Below are 18842 nucleotides of genomic sequence, written 5' to 3'. Positions count from 1 at the left end.
CAGTTCATGCACTGACTTAAGTTCAGAATGACGAACAGACCATTAATCAATCGAGTTCTTCACCCACGTTCTGGTTTCTACGGTTTTTCATTAATGAGTACAAGTCAGAATTGTTTATGAACCAGATAAACTGAACGTGCACGGGGCAAAACAAAAACAAAAAATAAGAAAAAATCTGACACAACTTGCACATAAATAAGCTGATAAATGAACAACAAATATAAGTAAAACAAATACAAGTAAAAAAGAAGAGGCTTTGAACTGAACATATTCTTTATGTTATGACAATTAGTAATAATAATAAAAAAAAACCCTTGCATGTAGTCACGCATTTCTTCGAATTCACCGAAACAAACGTATGCTTACGAATGCAGAAACTTCCATTAGCGACGCGAAGGGCAACAGAAACGACTTAATAACGTGAAGAGATTCGAAACAAACTTCAAAATAAACAGACGAGGGAATTCCTACAAATCCTAGCATTTGTAATTAGTAAAAAGGAGAGCATTTCAGAAGTGCTTCTGAAGAACTTCCGATGCTCGCGAAAGAAGAGGGAGAGGAAAACTTGACGGAGAAACCTATCCGCGTTCAGAGAGTATTATTCTTTGCCCTTTTCCTTTCTTACTCAATCTCAATGATGTTTTACATCGTACGACCCACTCCTCGAGAGCATTCACAAAATGTCGCAGGAAGAAGCAAACAAGGAGCTATTATCGTTATGCAAGGGTCCTCCTTCAGGAGGGAGATCACAGTGTGTCTTTCCACTCCCACTGAGTGACAGGAGGAGAAGCGGCAGCAGCAGAAACCAGGTGAACAGCACAGGAGGCGAGGCAGGCAGCAGGCAGGCAGGGACCTACTGCGAACGAGCAGTGCCCGGAGGAGGACATGTTACCAGGTCTCAAGGTCGACCGACTTCCCCGCCATCCTGGAGCCAACAAACTGAAAGTTCCAAGATTTAATTAGAGTAGCACTGCTCTCCAGCCTGCTAAGGCAGCCACTTCAACCGCTCCCTCCCTCCCTCCCGCTGCTGCTCTACTTCTCCAGTCGCTTTTCTACGGAGTTTTATGACCCAAAATGATAGGTGGGGCCAAAAAAGTACCAAAGAGGCTATATCTGAGTTAAAGATTGCTTCCTAAAACCTATAATCAACTAAAGTCTGTATGAATTCAAAAACAATGATTTCAGCATAAAAAGGATGGAAATTTATTAGAAAAGCTATAAGAGAGAGAGAGAGAGAGAGAGAGAGAGAGAGAGAGAGAGAGAGAGAGAGAGAGAGAGAGTACTAATGAATGCTTTCACTTGTGTGGAGGGGCACGGGGAGGATGAACTCGAGGCTTTCCCTTTACACAGCACATGATTGTGAGGATTTTGACGGAGCAAGCTACTGATCACTCACGCCTGTATTTCATCTTCTCTCCTTCTCTCGCTCTCAACAAAGCTCCGACCCATAAAAATGCAAGTAACCGCTGGGTACTTGGTTTGCATCTTTGGTCGAGGGTATTACACTGGATTTTGAAGGAAACGCGTCCCTCGCCATCCGGTTCGGTGATCATCAAATGCTCGTCATGCAGTTTGTTAGATGAATACGCTACTACTGTGCTAAGACGCCACGGAGAGAGAGAGAGAGAGAGAGAGAGAGAGAGAGAGAGAGAGAGAGAGAGAGAGAGAGAGAGAGAGAATGTGGACCACGAGAACCACTAGCGGAATTCAGTCATTCTTCTTGCAATGCTTGTGTTGCGAGGGTAATCTAGAAGAGTTTTTTCGTGCACTGACTCTCTTATATTTGTTGTTCATTTACCAACTTATTTATGTGGAAGTTGTGTCAAATTTCTTCGTATATTTTTCGAGCATGAACTGAAGAGTTTATATCGGCCAGCATCACCACTTTGATCTCTTTGTCAGAGTGCTGCCAAAGACCTTCCGGCGAATTGGAGTTAAGACAATCAGTTCTCTATGTTGAGTTTAAAATGGGAACAGCTATATGCATGAACTTTACCTTTCCACAGAGAAAAAACTGGAAGAACTAAGTAACAGTTAAGCCAAAGCGTGTCCGCGTTTGGAATGAGTTTGAAATGAAGATGGATGGCGAGTGTTTACACTGAAACCGTAACACGGCTCAGAAAGCGCAAGTATCAGTATCCAAATATCTGACCTCCACTACCTACTGTATACCAGGAAGTCGTTACAAGTATTCCACCTGCTTTTGATGTGTACCGTCGTGTCCCTGTAGGGCAGGATTTGTCCAAAAACGCGGACATCGACAGAACACTCATATTGCGACTAATCCCATCAGCACAAGCTGCGACTGTAAAAACCGCACAACTATTATCGTTAGAATTAAAAGTAGATTAAGTACAGACGCAAAGAAATGGTGATAAACAAAGCATAAATAAAGTAAAATGCATTTAAAGCCACTAAAATAAATCACATAACTGCAGATCTTCGGAAGAATGAAATTATAATGAAATTAGTATGATATTCCAACATTACGAAAGTACAGGTGCTGTCTTACCTAACAACAATATGAGGAAAGATTCGGTAACCAAATTTAAAACTGATCCCATTAATATCACTATTCTTATTATTATCATCTTTATTTTTGTTATCAGTATTACTACTATTTATTAGTTATTCAATTTCAAAAACTGCACTCCAGTGAAATATATTTAATAAGCAGCAAATCTACCATAATGTTTAAAGTTATGAGAGAGAGAGAGAGAGAGAGAGAGAGAGAGAGAGAGAGAGAGAGAGAGAGAGAGAGAGAGAGAGACTTGATGCAGCAAGCTTTTCTGATACGTGACCGAGAAGGCGGTCTGACGGAAATCCTTCGAAAAGAAAGAAATCAGAGTTAAAGGGCTTTCTCTTTCACCGGCCCACAAAATACCAGCAATTTAACCATTATAGGGCGGAAATTATATTTACAACGATTTTAATGATGTCTTTAAACGGAACAAGTTGAGAAACTTCTGGGTCGCGAGTAAGCACAGAGAACTTCTGCAGCTCGTGCAGGTAAAATCACTTAGTGTAGGCTCCGTGGCAAATTTCCCTCACTCAGCGGTTGCAATACTAATCGCTCCAGCAGCGATAATGCATCAATAATGAAGAGGTGGGTCTTTCTAGTGTACAGCGTGCCTCGTGAATCTTCTCAAAAGTCATTTCATTTTTTCCATTCATATTTTACCGACTACTTTCGACATCCGAAAATGCTTCTCATCGTCAGCCATCATAACAGAGCACATCACAATGGAGGAGCGCTCAACTCAAGAGTTCCTTCTTGGTCTTGAGGCCGAGGGGTGCACACGCCAATTGGGCGACTCCAGTCCAAACTTGGGCGCCTCCGAATGGTCCTTTTGGTGGGAGTTGGAAAGAAAGACGTGAGAAACGAAAAGAAAGATACTTTTATTAGGAGATTAAGCTTCTAAAGTAGTCTGAAAGTATTGCAGAAGTAAATTTAACCTGAATGTCAGCAAAGTGACTTTGGAAATAATGCAATTTAAGGCAGAACGGTCAAAAGCAGGTGATGAATCGTAGTGTAATGAGCATACACACACACACACACACACACACACACACACATATATATATATATATAGACAGACAGATAGAAAGATAGATAGGGTTACAATATATATATTACATTATTTATATATAATTATACAATATATATATATATATATATATATATATATATATATATATATATATATATATATACATACATAAATATATACATATATACATGTGTATATATATATGTATATATATATATATATACACATACATATACACATTACATATATATATATATATATATATATATACACATACATATAGGCAATATATATTACATACATAATATATAATATATATATATATATATATATATATATATATATATATATATATATATATATATAAAACCAATGGTATAAAAAAGAAAAGTCATACAGCAGATGAGGGGAGAAAGGCAGAGAGCGCTCTAAAGAAGGTCTGGAAAACAAACTTAGAATGTATAATGGGATTACTGAGAGAAATCTCCAGCACAGAAGTGAGATTATTAATGCTAACGAACGAAAAACGTGAAGTTAAATTTATTAGGACTAGAAAGGATTGAAAAGCAGAGAAATGAACACGTACAAATACACATGACAAGTGCTTTGCGTGAGTGAAGTGATGGCGCTGTGTTTGCAAAGCCACCGTGATCAGTGCAAAGGAAGAAGAAGAAGAAGAAGAGGACGACTGGTGAAAAATGTGCATTATTCGTAAAATGACCAATGTGAAAAAGACAGAAAAGAAGGACTTAACTGAATAGGAAACGTTAAATCACCCCTTAAATGAACATTTACTAAGACATACAAGCTCGCAGGTCCGATCGACTACAGCAATGGCGTACGAAGCTTTCCTATATTATTGGGTTCCCTTAACCTTTGAGTTTCAGCGTCAATATTACTGCTACGAAGGAAGGCCACTCCGCACTTTTGCAATCACAGGAATGAGGGCCTCTGGCTCTGGGTAGTGTGGCAACCAGGCGCCTCAAAACTCTGTGGACGCTGATGTTCTGAAAAGTGATTCCAACACAACAGCCCACTGGGGTGTAACCACTAACGACCATATCGGAAATCCTTGTCATATGAGGACAGATGACGAAACTACAAGGATTTTGCTGAGGAAAAGAAAATTCCACTCCATTAGCCAGGTTCACAATCATTAAAGGTGTGGTTTCGAAAAAAGTAACACCATTAGCACTAGTAATTAAACCAAGTTAGACGGAATTTTACAGGAAAAAAATTTATTCCCAAACCCTACATTAAAGAAGCATAACAAGAAGAAACCAGGACAGAATGCACTTCTAACCTTCAAATTAAACGACAAACCTTTCATTTCACATGAAATAAATCAAGACTAAACAAAAAACGCAATCCTGAATTCTAAATGACAGATTGAAGGCTTCTTCATTCAGAGTTTATTCAACCCCTTCATTCAGGATACTTCACTAAGGTCTTTCTTCCATCCACTTTCTTTCTTGCTCTTCGGCCTTAACTTTCTTCCCATTCACTTCCTTTTCTATCAAACGCCCCCCCCACCCCATCATCCCACCCTCCCAGAAGCCCTCCCAATCAGTAATAATGTTCTGCTGGCACCTACCTACCCACCCTCACTAAGCTGAGATCAAAACATGACACAACGTCAATCCTTCATGATATCAGATATTTGTTAAGGGTTGTATATATCTTTTTTTTTATTAAGGAATGTCTATTTTTCTTCCAAAATCAATAAAAAAGAATTAAATGTGGCCTGTGCGCACTTCACATATAATGAAGAACCGGATGGTAAATACGGCTTGCTGGATGGGGCTCCCGAGCTCTCTTTACAAGTTCGTTGCTGGTTTGAGCGAGAGTGGCAGTGTCCTGGTTGGAGTTTGTTCTCATTTCTTGCATTTGGTGCGGACAGGTGCTCTCGAAATAGTTCGCAACCTTACTCAAGTATTGCTGTCATCATGTACAATAATCCCTGAGCCCTGGGACCTACTCTCCCCAACATGAAATTCTTTATATTTCCCGCACGATATTTTCTAAATGACAGTGCCTGTTTCTTGTCTGTAAGAGCATTACGGCGTGAACCTCTAACAATAATAATTGGGTCATAATAATCTTGGAACAATAACAAATCACCATGCTCGTGATTCTGAGGTGGTCTGCAATCCCCAGTGTTTTCAACACCCGGGGGTTACGGTTGTTGCTAAAGTTTCCATATTTTTATTTGTTGTATTCCGCATAAGAAAAACAAATACATTTTAACAAACAAAACCTCTCAAGCGCTGAAATCATCAAGAAAGTTACTGATCCACTTAAATACGAAAAAAAAACGCATTTTAATTACTCAAAAACTGAGTTCACACTTTGATGCATCTATGAAAAGGAAATAAGCCGATTCTGACATGCACAAAATGCCATAGAACTTTTCTGTGATATTTACGTCAAGAATACAAGTCACTCTACTCCACACAGTAACTGAATCTGTTCGAGGTATCATCCTCAGGGGTACTTTGGATAAAGTGAAGCAACAAGCTCAGCCACATGCCAACCCAATCCTAGCCTCCATCAGGCTGCATGGTAATGACAACTCGGTCCGCAACTAGATCTAATCATTATTCTTTTTATAAAATTACCATTTACGTAAATACTCGTTCCCCAACTCACATTGCCCATTTACTAGTGTACAAGGCTAAAAACAACTATTTTCTCATTCCCTACCGCATTCGGAAATATCTTGCAAAAAATTTGACGACGTAAAACGAAGATGGTTAGATTTCAACACAGAAAACGAATACAGGGGATTTGGTGAAGAACGTGAATGAACGGTGATGGAGATACTGTTATATGCAAATGATCTGGCCAGTAAGGCAAAAATAAGCATGGCAATATAGAGTAAGAAAGTGGCAGAAATCTCTTGAATGGGGTAATATGAGGGTAAAAGTGGTTAAAAGTAAGGTTATGGTGTCCAAGAAACAGGACTAGAGCTAAAAATGGTAGAGAATTTAAGCCTGGAGGAAGTGTGTGAAGCTATAGCTGAAGGCAAGATACGAGTAGCTTAGGGGATATAGAGGCAGGTGGAAGTGGCAGTGTGAAAAAAGAATACCAAATAAACTGCATTCAGACCAGCGACAATGTATGGATCAGACACATGGAGACACGGAACTCCCAACAGAAACGCCCACCACTCTCAACGCAGACGGGAGCTAATGACGCCCACAACAAGAGGGAATAACCTATTTTCCATCCACCCTGGGTCAACGGTCATCTACGTGCAAACGTCGTACTGCCACACTTGCATATGCCTTAAATATGCTCCTGTCACATTTGTCCATATTTCACCAGTGAACAAGGATACAGAAGTACAATCCAAAATATATGGTTGCAACGTGTAGATAGTGTTTTTATAGCCCTTTTTATCTTTATATATATATATATATATATATATATATATATATATATATATATATATTTATATATATATATATATATATATATATATTATATATGTATGTGTATATATATATATAATTATGTGTGTGTGTTTAAAAAGAAAATGACAGAATACCAAGTACTTTTGTGTAATTAACTTATCTTCGGGGAACAAAGTGAATTTGTGCCCCAAAAATTTGTTAATAACATGAACGAACTTGACAACCTCTGTTTCTTTATAAACTTTTCCTGTGGCCTTAGCTAATAATCAAATCACGTGAATATTTGCAATTTTTGATATATATACAAAGTATACATACACACACAGGGTGAACGAAAAGTAGGTGGAGAGTAGGCTACTGTAGGTGGTGAAATTGGGTTTGTGTTAGGGTTATACTACAGTATAAGGATGATGTTTATTACAACTATGGCTTTTGTGTTATAAGAAATCGGTGATTTGAAAAATGACATCAGAGATGCAATTCAATAAATGAATACTTGTGATGGACAGCAGTTTGCACAACTGCATTAATAAAACTCTCAGTGTCTTAGTATTGTATTATTGAATACAATAAAATTTAATTGTATATGTAATAAATGTTTATAAAAATTCAATTGTATTAGTTAATATAACTGTATATGTACTCTCAAAATAAATTTTATCATCTACTGTCCACCTACTTTAGGTTCACATACATACATACATACAGTACATACATATATATATATATATATATATATATATATATATATATATATATATATATATATATATATATATATATATATATATATATATATATATATATATATATATATATATATATATATATATATATATATATATATCTAATATGTATATATATATATATATTTATTTATATATATATATAAAATGTATGTATAATTTATTTATATACTAAAAGTCCAAAAATTCACTTGATGAGCTTATTAGCCAAAGCCATATTAAAATATATATATAAAATATTGGGTGTATTTTTGCAAAAGCTGTTTCCCTTAATGGGAGAAGGCCCCCCCCCTCAAAAAAAAGACAAGACAACTTCAACTGCTGATTTATGGATGAGCCCCTATGCAGAAAACTTCCCCAGCATGCACCTACGCAGAGCTTCCAGGTCCCTGTCTACAGCCAACAACACTGCACGCTCACTCACCTCCTGGAATTTCAAAACCCCTACCCAGCCTTTCCTTGGTCTTCCTTTATTGAGTCTATGTCCCTACCCAGCCGTTCCTAAGCCTTCTTTTATGAAGTATATGCCGTTCTCCCAACATACAGCTCTAAAATGTGGATGTCTCTAACCAACCTATCATATCATCCTCCACTCGTTTCACATGACCAAACAATCTCAAAGGATTCTAATCAATTATTCTACCTAAAATAACCGCTGGTATATTCTACTTGTCGATAGTCTGACTAGCAATAGATTTCACACTTCTTTATGGTCAGTTGAGTTAACTTGATATTGTTCTAATAGACCGAATGCGGGTTCAACTCTAGCAGCGGATGTCAGAATTCCCTCTTTTGGATCTAGGCTTTGTGGTGGCAAGCATCTTTCAAGTGTTTGAAGAAATCGACAAGTTGGGAGGATAGTCTACTATGTTGTTACAACTTCATACGTTATCTGGTACAAGAAAGTGACCAGTAGACTCTAATGATATATATATATATATATATATATATATATATATATATATATATATATATATATATATATATATATATATATATACACATACAGAATATTACGTCACAAGTATCGTGTGATATCCAATTCACTCTACAGTGGGAATAACTTAAAACCAAGAGGATTATAATTCCCCCTGGGTGAAGTTACTGAAAAGGCACAGCGAAATGGATAATAACAGACGTTTGTGGCGTAATATTGGTGAACACAAAAAATTTCATCCGTGTGTAGATGACGGAAATTCAATATTAACGGATGAATCGTGAATGAAACCTGTGGGCAATAAAACTATCATAATGCTCGCCGTCTCAACAGATATGTCTACAAATGAAGTTATTTTTTTATATGAACTTATTGCTTCACTTAAGTAACCTATATATAAAAAAATCGGAACACGTCTAAAATCTTTACGAACTTCCAAATTTTCAGCAGCGTGACCAAAGAAACCTGGTCGTGACAGAATTTGTAACGGCAGGGGCTGACATCGCTTAAACTAGTTCAACTGACCGCCTAAGTGGATCACACACGCTAAGTTTGAATATTATCTCACTGTCACGAGACGTACGCCATCACCATTTTCAAAATACAATTTTCAGGTATGCAAGTATATAGTGAAGCCTTGTCCTCTTTTGCCACCCATTTATCTTTTCAATATGCCACAAACTCAATAATAATAATAATAATAATAATAATAATAATAATAATAATAATAATTACTCGCCCCTCAATAAACAATAGGCCTAGGGAAACCATAAAATGGTGGCAACCGATCACTAAACATAACATATCTATGAAGACCGAAATGACGAGCTGACCAGCCATTAATAGACATGAGCAGGAACTTGCGCCCTCCGTTCCCATAACCGGCCTCAATCCCCTACAAACAGCAGTCTTTCTTTATATACAGAAATGATATATGTGTATATGTATACAACTATATATGTATATATATAGATATATGACTGTGAAATATTTTCTGTTAAAACAGAATCCCATCAAATATAAGGGAGCCCATAGAAACGCCAAAACGTGGAAAATAAAGGCTATATTTCATATACCAAACTGTGTCTCTCCTCAGGCAAATAGCGAATGAGAAAAAGTTCCAATAAAGCGGTATTTATACCAGAAGGTCCATCGGTCAGCCGTTAAGTCACTCCAGTTGACAGTTTGTCTGTAATCTTCTTTATCGCTGGTTGGAGGAAGATTTTGTCTATAATATCTGAATCCCAGGCGCCTCTTGAGAGATTCATAGCATTTCTTTGTTTAATCAAGGCTGATTCCACCATTTGGCTTTTGAACCGACATTTGCTGCTATAAATTATAAGAGACATATTCCAGTTTACTCTGTGGTTATGGTTATTTATGTGGTTAAAAATAGCTGAACTCTGTTGTCCATACCTGACTGAACGTTTACGCTGTATTAATCTTTTGGGGAGTAATTTTCCTGTGAGGCCGGTATAAGATTGGTCACAGTCGAGGGAAGGGATTTCATAACTCCTGAGTCTTTGGAGACTGGTTTTTGCTGGACGTTAATCAGGGATTTGGCTAAGGTATTTGGGTAGGTAAAGCAAAAGGGTTAGAGTTTCCACGTGTCTGTGTCAACGTCTTAATCCTGTCCAGGTGGGATTTTTATTTTATTGTTGGGCGTCTCTTTGGTCTTGTTAATGGGTTGGGGGCGATGGTAGAAAATAGTGTTTGTTTTGTGGATAGATTTTTCAATTAAATGGTCAGGGTACTTTAAAGATGACAGCTGCTTATGGATTAGTCCATTTCCTTTTCCAGGAGATGCGGGGAGCAAATCCGTAAGGCTCTCAAGAATAAATTGCTGGCTACGCCAATTTTGATAGAGATGTCATGATAGCTATAAAAATGGATGTATGACAGAGAGAAAGTTGTTTTCTGTATATGGTAAATTTGTATTCTGTCGTGTCTCTAATTATTAAAACGTCAAGAAAAGGAATTTTGTTGTCTGTTTCCCATCCAACTTTACATTTGATGCTAGGCACCAATGCATTTCATTTTGAAAGATATTCTTTGAAATTGCCCGCTTATTAGCTTGAAAGAAATTCACTGAAATTGCCCCGCTTATTATCCCAATGAATATCTTTCAAAATGAAATGCATTAGTGCCTAGCATCAAATGTAAAGTTGGATGGGAAACAGACAACAAAATTCCTTTTCTTGACGTTTTAATAATTAGAGACACGACAGAATACAAATTTACCATATACAGAAAACAACTTTTTCTCTGTCATACATCCATTTTTATAGCTATCATGACATCTCTATCAAAATTGGCGTAGCCAGCAATTTATTCTTGAGAGCCTTACGGATTTGCTCCCGCATCTCCTGAAAAGGAAATGGACTAATCCGTAAGCAGCTGTCATCTTTACAGTACCCTGACCATTTAATTGAAAAATCTATCCAGAAAACAAACGCTATTTTCTACCATCGCCCCCCCAACCCATTAACAAGACCAAAGATACGCCCAACAATAAAATAAAAATCCCACCTGGACAGGATTAAGACGTTGACACAGACACGTGGAAACTCTAACCCTTTTGCTTTACCTACCCAAATACCTTAGCCAAATCTCTGATTAACATCCAGCAAAAACCAGTCTCCAAAGACTCAGGAGTTACGAAATCCCTTGCCTCGACTGTGACCAGACTGTGACCAATCTTAAATCGGCTTCACAGGAAAATCACTCCCCAAAAGATTAATACAGCGTAAACGTTCAGTCAGGTACGGACAACAGAGTTCAGCTATTTTTAACCACATAAATAACCATAACCACAGAATAAACTGGAATATGTCTCGTATAATTTATAACAGCAAATGTCGGTTCAAAAGCCAGATGGTGGAATCAGCCTTGATTAAACAAAGAAATGCAATGAATCTCTCAAGAGGTGCCTGGGATTCAGATATTATAGACAAAATCTTCCTCCAACCAGCGATTAAGAAGATTAAAGAGAAACTGTCAACTGGAGTGACTTAACGGCTGACCGATGGACCTTCTGGTATAAATGCCGCTTTTCTGGAACTTTTTCACATTCACTATTTGCCTCAGGGAAGAGACAGTTTGGTCTCTGAAATATAGCCTTTACTTTCCACATTTTGGCGTTTCTATGGGCTCCTTTATTTATATATATATATATATATATATATATATATATATATATATATATATATATATATATTATATATATATATATATATATATATATATATATAATATATATATATATATATATATATATATATATATATATATATATATATATATATATATATATATATATATATATATATATATATATATATATATATATATATATATATATATATATATATATATATATATATATATATATTCATTCACATTAATTCCCATGACAATAAGTGTCTAGATTAATAACCAGGCAATGGATACTAGCACATTCATAATTTAACTACTGAATCGATAACGAACTTCCAGTGCAGAAAACCTCCACAACATTAACAAATTTATATAAAAAGGTGGTTAAATCCTTCTACACACACACACGGCATCATTCACTTCTATAACTCTTGCCGACGAATAGATCTCTCTGGCGAGGCTTTTAAAGATCTGCCCTGTTGCCAGTTTTACGAAAACAGGCTACTGACACGTGTGTGACAGACCTTTAAATGTCTTCGAGACAAACCCTGAGGCTATACTTATAAGATTTTTGGGGCTTTTGATTTCCAGGTACTTTAATCTCCTTCCTACTCCGCCCTGCTCTCTCTCTCTCTCTTTCTAAATCACGGCTTTTTTTTTTTTTTTTTTTTACATATGATCACCTTATCTATTTTGTCAGTACTTGTAGATAGATGTACATTTACCATTATTACACAATTAGATACTTAAAAGTATTTAATTAATGCTATAGAAATAGGTGATATATTTCTTGTTCATTTTTCGAAATACGAATTAAAATAAACTTCTTTGTCGTCTATATATTATCTATAACGAGGAGTAACGATCATCTTAAGTTTTAAAAGACTACTTTTTCAATCAAACTTTTTTCCACACCACCACTGAGGTAAAAGTCAAGGTGCGTTTTGTTTTTCGAGAGAGGTTTCCCTGTAGACCTAATCCTCTCTTTTTATATATAATTTATTCAGAAAACTAGTCATCAGAGCTATCAGCTATGTTGATGACAAAACTGTCAACCAACTTGTCTACAGCCACATCTTGCCGGGCATCCTCTTTTGAATTTTCTCTACGTGCTCGCTGCATTCTTCCAGTTTTCCGCCGTGACATTGTTCGATGCTTCTTGCACTAAAATTTTAAGGTCTGCCAGTTTGAACGTATTCTTTTTCGCCATATAAGACTCACTTGAGCCCAATGTAATTTTGATTGACCCAAGTTTCGTCGAGATACACGAATTTCTGCCCTGAAATGACGCTTCATCTCTCTCAAAAATCTTGACTGAGCTACAGTTACATCTTGCCTTTCCAAGAGAAATTTGCGCCCATCAACCTTCTTAAAGAGAGAGAGACAGAGATCTGTCTGTATACGAATGTTTATTTTCTGCAAACTTACTGTTATGCTTTATTTCATACTTGCTTACAATTTATTCTTTACCTACGATGTTAAGAAATCAAGGTATATGTAGAAACCTCTGACCACCGAAAGTGCTCCTAGAGAAAATTTAAGCTGCTTACCCGTGGATTTAAACGCACGTGGATCCTACTGGCAACACCACCAAAATGAGATGCCATATTGATAGAAACTCTGATTCCGTTTCTTGTAATTGCTTAAAAAACATTATCAATCGTGAACCTATGTAATAGACTTGGAATTCTGCGTAACGAAAAAGGTTTTATTTGATATCTGTAATGGGAGAAATGATTTTATCTCGCTGTTGTTGTTATACATTTTGGCATATACGAAGACCCAAACAACCACGCCAGAGAGATCTATACATTTTGGAAAGGGTATACCAGGCAAACACGAGCTCAGGTCCTGGAAATGAGCTCGTTCTTCTGTCCCAATAGCTCTTCCCTGCAATCGTCGCTAGAACACTGTTCCTTCCTCTCCTCCTTCGTCACAACACTCTCTCACCAACCTACGGTGTTCTACTCTCGCCTCATGACCAAATCTTGCACCAAGTCTAATCAAGCTATACAGATGTGGTAACCTTCTATCACGTCTACATCTTTCCACATTTCTCAGTCCTTCAATTCTTATTCCACATAATATTAAGCAAAAAACTCATAGTAAAAACATCAACCTTCCCTTCTCATTCATCATCCACAATTATACACTCCCATAAAATAGTTCGGCCATTCCTTCATGCATTCCAACTTTGGCTTTTATACATTAATATTCTCTTTCAGATTTTCCATACACCTACTACTGTGTTACTTTGCCTATTATGAGAAGCCTACATCGTCAGTTACATTTACTCCCAAATACCTCTAAAAATCAACTGCTTTCGCTCCTCCTTTTTAATTCTCTTTTACAAGAACTTTAAAGTTTTACTAATTTCCACAATTTCTTATAATTCTCCCAAATCAACTTTATCTGCAAACATTCCATCAATTTTCCATTTTCCTATCCCACAACCCTGCACTTACAACCAGCAACATTTGTTTACCTTCTCAAAACACTCAGACCACAGAGATAATTATTAGCTCTGTAGCGATACAATATCTTTGTTTTTTACCCGCTATTACACTAAACCAATCACTCTCCTTTCTACATACCAAGTCTCATGCTTCGCTTTCATTCTCAGTGCCATCCAAAAATTGAGTCTAGCATTTTGTTATACGCTTTTTTAATGTCCACTTACACTACATACTGATTTTTGCCATTTCCTCTCAGACTTCTCATATAAATTCTCGATCCACAAACCCTCCCCCTTACCTAAAACATACCTCCCCTAGTATGCTAATTTATGTTATTCCTTTGTTATCCCTAGCATGCTTATTTGTGTTATGATCACCTTTACCAAGGAGCATTTATGTAACCCATTTCTTTGCAACCTTTCCCACAAAAAAGCTGACACATAGTGGCCAGTCACAATCTTTACATCATCTAACTGCCCACACAATTTTAAATTCACTTCAGACCCTTTTAATAATGAGCGATTAAGGGAATCAATTAGAAATCTAGCAACCTACCTCTCAGTAAGACCACCCTTTTCAATGTGGGCAATGACATAACCCGTGGTGGCTCCTCTGGAATTCCTTCGAGCAGTGATATAGATGCCAAGTTCACCTGTGTGATCCTTTACCAGTCGCATCAACCGAAAAGTCCTAGGTGTAGGAGATCGGGTTAGGGAGGCAGGTAATGACAAAGGAGCCATTGTATAAGAGTCAGGGAATGGTCTCGACAATTCTTCCATTTTAAGGTGGCCCCGAAGAGGAGTGCTGTTTTCCCACCATGGACTGCGTCCACTGTCATCTACAGCTTCCCTAAATACACTAAGAGCACCTCTTAATGGGCTTAAAGGAGACATCCGGCGTTCGAATTGTGAAGAAAAAAATCTCTGTCGTCTATTAACCAGTTCTTGAGGATCAGAAAGACGACGAGTATTCCGAGATCTTCCAGGCTCAAGTTTCTCTTCATCAGTGAGATTGTACACAGCAGGGCTTGAGGGACTACTAGGATGTCTCTCTACACTAGAATAACGAGAGATGCTGCTGTAGCCTCCATAGTCATCTAGATATTTTGGCATATAATTGCATACTCCAAAATCAACAGATTTATTTAGCAAATCTTTACGCAAAACATCACCCAGGCTCACAAAAGTTTCAAATTTTGCATAGCCACTATCAAGTTTAGAGCACTGCTCTGGTATTCCTTGGTGTTCAGCACCTGTAAGAGACCCAGATTCTGAGTTTGTTTCTGAGTGACTCTCAGTGCTGACACCAGAATCAGCATCACTCTCAGTCTTTTTCACCCTAGCCTTGGGAGATTCCTGTCTTGCCCCATCACTTTCATATCCACTTTCATTGCTACTGAGGTAAACTGCTGCTGATTTCCGTTCACTGTAATTCCGAAATCGTTCAGAATGCCTCGAGCAACTGCGTCTTGTTTCTGTTAACACACAAGGATTATTTACAAAATCTGATTCTGTAATGGTGGTGGCCGAAAATGAACGAGATCGGGGTTGTAATGCTGCCGGGCTTGTGTGAGGATAGCTATTAAGCCCATTCACGTTTCTGTGTCCTGGACTGATAGCACAATTCTCCTCTGAGACAGCTCTGAGTTTCTGTCGAATCAATTCCCGGGTATCATCATCACACACAGAGTTCCTTAGAGTTGTCACTCGCTTGTTAGGAGGGTGTGCCTGAGTGTCCATGACTGGGGTACCTGGAGTAGATGATATTTCTAGCTGTGGATTTGTTGGACCAATATGCTGAGGAGCTGATGGGGGCCGTGACCGTAAAAATGCATGAGGGAATAAGGCTCTAGTAGTCCCTAATGTAGATATGTTTTCACAACTGACAGTTTTGGTTGGGAAGTAGGTTGTGGAGGTGTTAGTAGTCTTTGTTTCATCAGGAACAGGAGTTGTGCGACTAAGGTCAAGCCCATCAGTAGGGTCATCAGCTGCCATGTAAGTCCCCAGTTGGGAGGCAGAACAGGAACGATATAGTTGCCGAGCACTAATGTTACGATCCTTGGGAGAAGGTGTTCCTGGAACAGAATTGCCCCTCCAAGACTCGGTCACTGGTGTTGAAGGGGTATCTTCTACACCAGTTGATCTAAAAAAAAAAAAAGTGAAAAAGATTACTTACAAAAACATGACTTAAGAAAGGACAACACCTGAAAAAATTAAGAAAATCTAATGTTCACTACATGCGGATATTTTTCTCTACATGATAATTTAATAAATTTGGAATTTGCAACAAAATATATGAACATAATGGCAAAATACTGAGGAGAAAAGATAAAAATAAAAAAGTTAGCATTACATATAGAACGTAGTACTCATCAATATACACAGAAAGAGAAATGTAACTGAAGTATAATAAAAATTAAGATACCAATCAAAAAGATAACATTAAAAACAGAACGTAATATATATGCACATAATATATAGGCTAAACAAAAAGAGAGACTTAAAGAACAATAAAAATGAAGAAGCCATAGCAGCACCTACAGCAACAAAACAAAAGGAGAACCAGACCAATGAGCAAGTACAACCAGGATTACTAAAAACATCTAATTACAGATCTACACACGATTCAAGAAGTTGACAGAGGAATAAACTTTCTTGCATATGCGCGGACTTTTCCTCCAGTAAACTTTCTTGCATATGCTTGGACTTTTCGTTCAGTAAAATTGTCCAATTTTTTAATAGCAATATCATAAAAGACGCTAAAATGTAGCATAGAAGCCTGTTGACACATTAACTCAAATCCACTTACAAAATATTTTCAACTGACTGTCATAAACCCAAAACTGCTGCCTCTGAGCCTACAAGTCAGCTGAAACGTATCACCGTGATGCTGATTAATCCCCTAAAAGAATTCAAAAGCATTCAATTCTTACTATTATTGCTTCATTAAGACATAAAGATAAAACTGAGAGAAATGCTTGCTGTGTATTCAGGAACAAACAGTTATTTTCTGGGTTTGTAGATTAAATTGCTTTCAGCATTTACTTTATTAAAATCCTTTTACATTTATGTTATCTACAACAGTTTACAGACCAGTTACAAGAACAGCGATTATGAGAGCAATCCATGACACAGAAGCTGATCTGACAATAGAAAATAGAGTCTTTCAAATCTTCAGTACGCAACCGTCAAGCCATTTCCTGACATGCGACATACATCTGAAGACTGGAAAGCGACAACTCTGTATAAACAAATTTACATAAGTACATGCCGATGAAATATTTAAAAACCACATTGGTTCGTCAATCATCAGACCACTTGTTGCAATGTGATAGGTCAAGGTATGTATTCTTTGCAACATATGTTTAGGACACTGATCTTTTGAAATACAAATATTGAGAATGCTGTACAACATTACTTTGAGCAGACTTAGAGCTCAGTATCAGATCTAACTGCAACGGACACTTAAAATATGTCATCCGGGCATTAAAAAAAATGAATGTTCTCGGTAACATAATCTGAAGCTTTAATGTATCCAAACCTATTGGTAAAAACTAGAAATGGGGAGTAATGTATCCCTACATACGCTACAAATCATGTGACACATCAATCCGACTTACAAGCATCATGAACTTATCCTGTCACTGCCTGGCTATGACATTCAAAATCTCACTTGGAATGAGTTGGAAAAGAATTCAACATTAAAGGAAAGCTACTCGTTCGCCTTAAGTAATCCTCGTAACAATAAGTCCTCACAAGAAAATGTTTACCTCAAAACACAAAGCATAAAGGATATACTGAGCGATAATAAAAACGGAATAAGAACAATTTCAATAAGGAATTCAACTAACTATAACACCTGCAAATGTACCGAGGCAGATTTAGATCTGAGTTTGGAGTTGTTATTCACCTATTAAATATTTTGAACTGGATATTAAACGAAATTTCTGGCACCATATTTGGGAAATTATATATATATATATATATATATATATATATATATATATATATATATATATATATATATATATATATATATATGTGTGTGTGTGTGTGTGTGTGTGTGTGTATATGTGTATAAAGTAATGTGTGTGTGTATGTATATATATATATATGAATATGATTGATGATCTGATGGAGTTGTTATCCGAATTATATAGAGAACACACAGCTGAATATCCCATTTTCGAAAAGTACTTTAATTGAACTGATAATTTTATGTGTGAAAGAATGTAAATTTGAATTTGATGGTAAATTTTACTCACAAAATTTTGGTATGGCAATGGGAAATTGATGATCTATCCCCAATGTTAAGTAACTTATATATGGAATTTTTTGAAAAGAAAATATTAAACAACATAATTTTGTGTAATGTAACATGGTTTAGGTGTGTTGACGACATAATTTTGGTATGGGAACCAAGATGTAAATAACTTTTTTGAAAAGAAAATCAATTAGTGCCATCAATTAAATTCACTATGGAAATATTAAATGATGGGTGCTGACTTTTGGATGTCCTCATACGAAGAAATAGTAATGGGTTTAAATATACTTTTTGTATAGAAAACCCACTAATATTGC

At 36.8% G+C, this 18842-nt stretch overlaps 1 protein-coding gene across 1 annotated transcript in view; it reads right to left on the bottom strand.

The window, feature by feature from the left end:
* Positions 1-18842, bottom strand: part of LOC136841694 (uncharacterized) — a 184701-nt gene that overhangs the window by 53427 nt on the left and 112432 nt on the right. The window contains 1 exon segment of the mRNA XM_067108909.1: positions 14818-16404. Within this exon segment, the coding sequence (XP_066965010.1) occupies positions 14818-16404 (1587 nt within the window).

The sequence above is a fragment of the Macrobrachium rosenbergii genome, chromosome 9 (assembly GCF_040412425.1).
Source record: "Macrobrachium rosenbergii isolate ZJJX-2024 chromosome 9, ASM4041242v1, whole genome shotgun sequence".
Taxonomy (NCBI): Eukaryota; Metazoa; Arthropoda; class Malacostraca; order Decapoda; family Palaemonidae; genus Macrobrachium; species Macrobrachium rosenbergii.
This window is presented reverse-complemented; position numbering and strand designations above follow the sequence as displayed.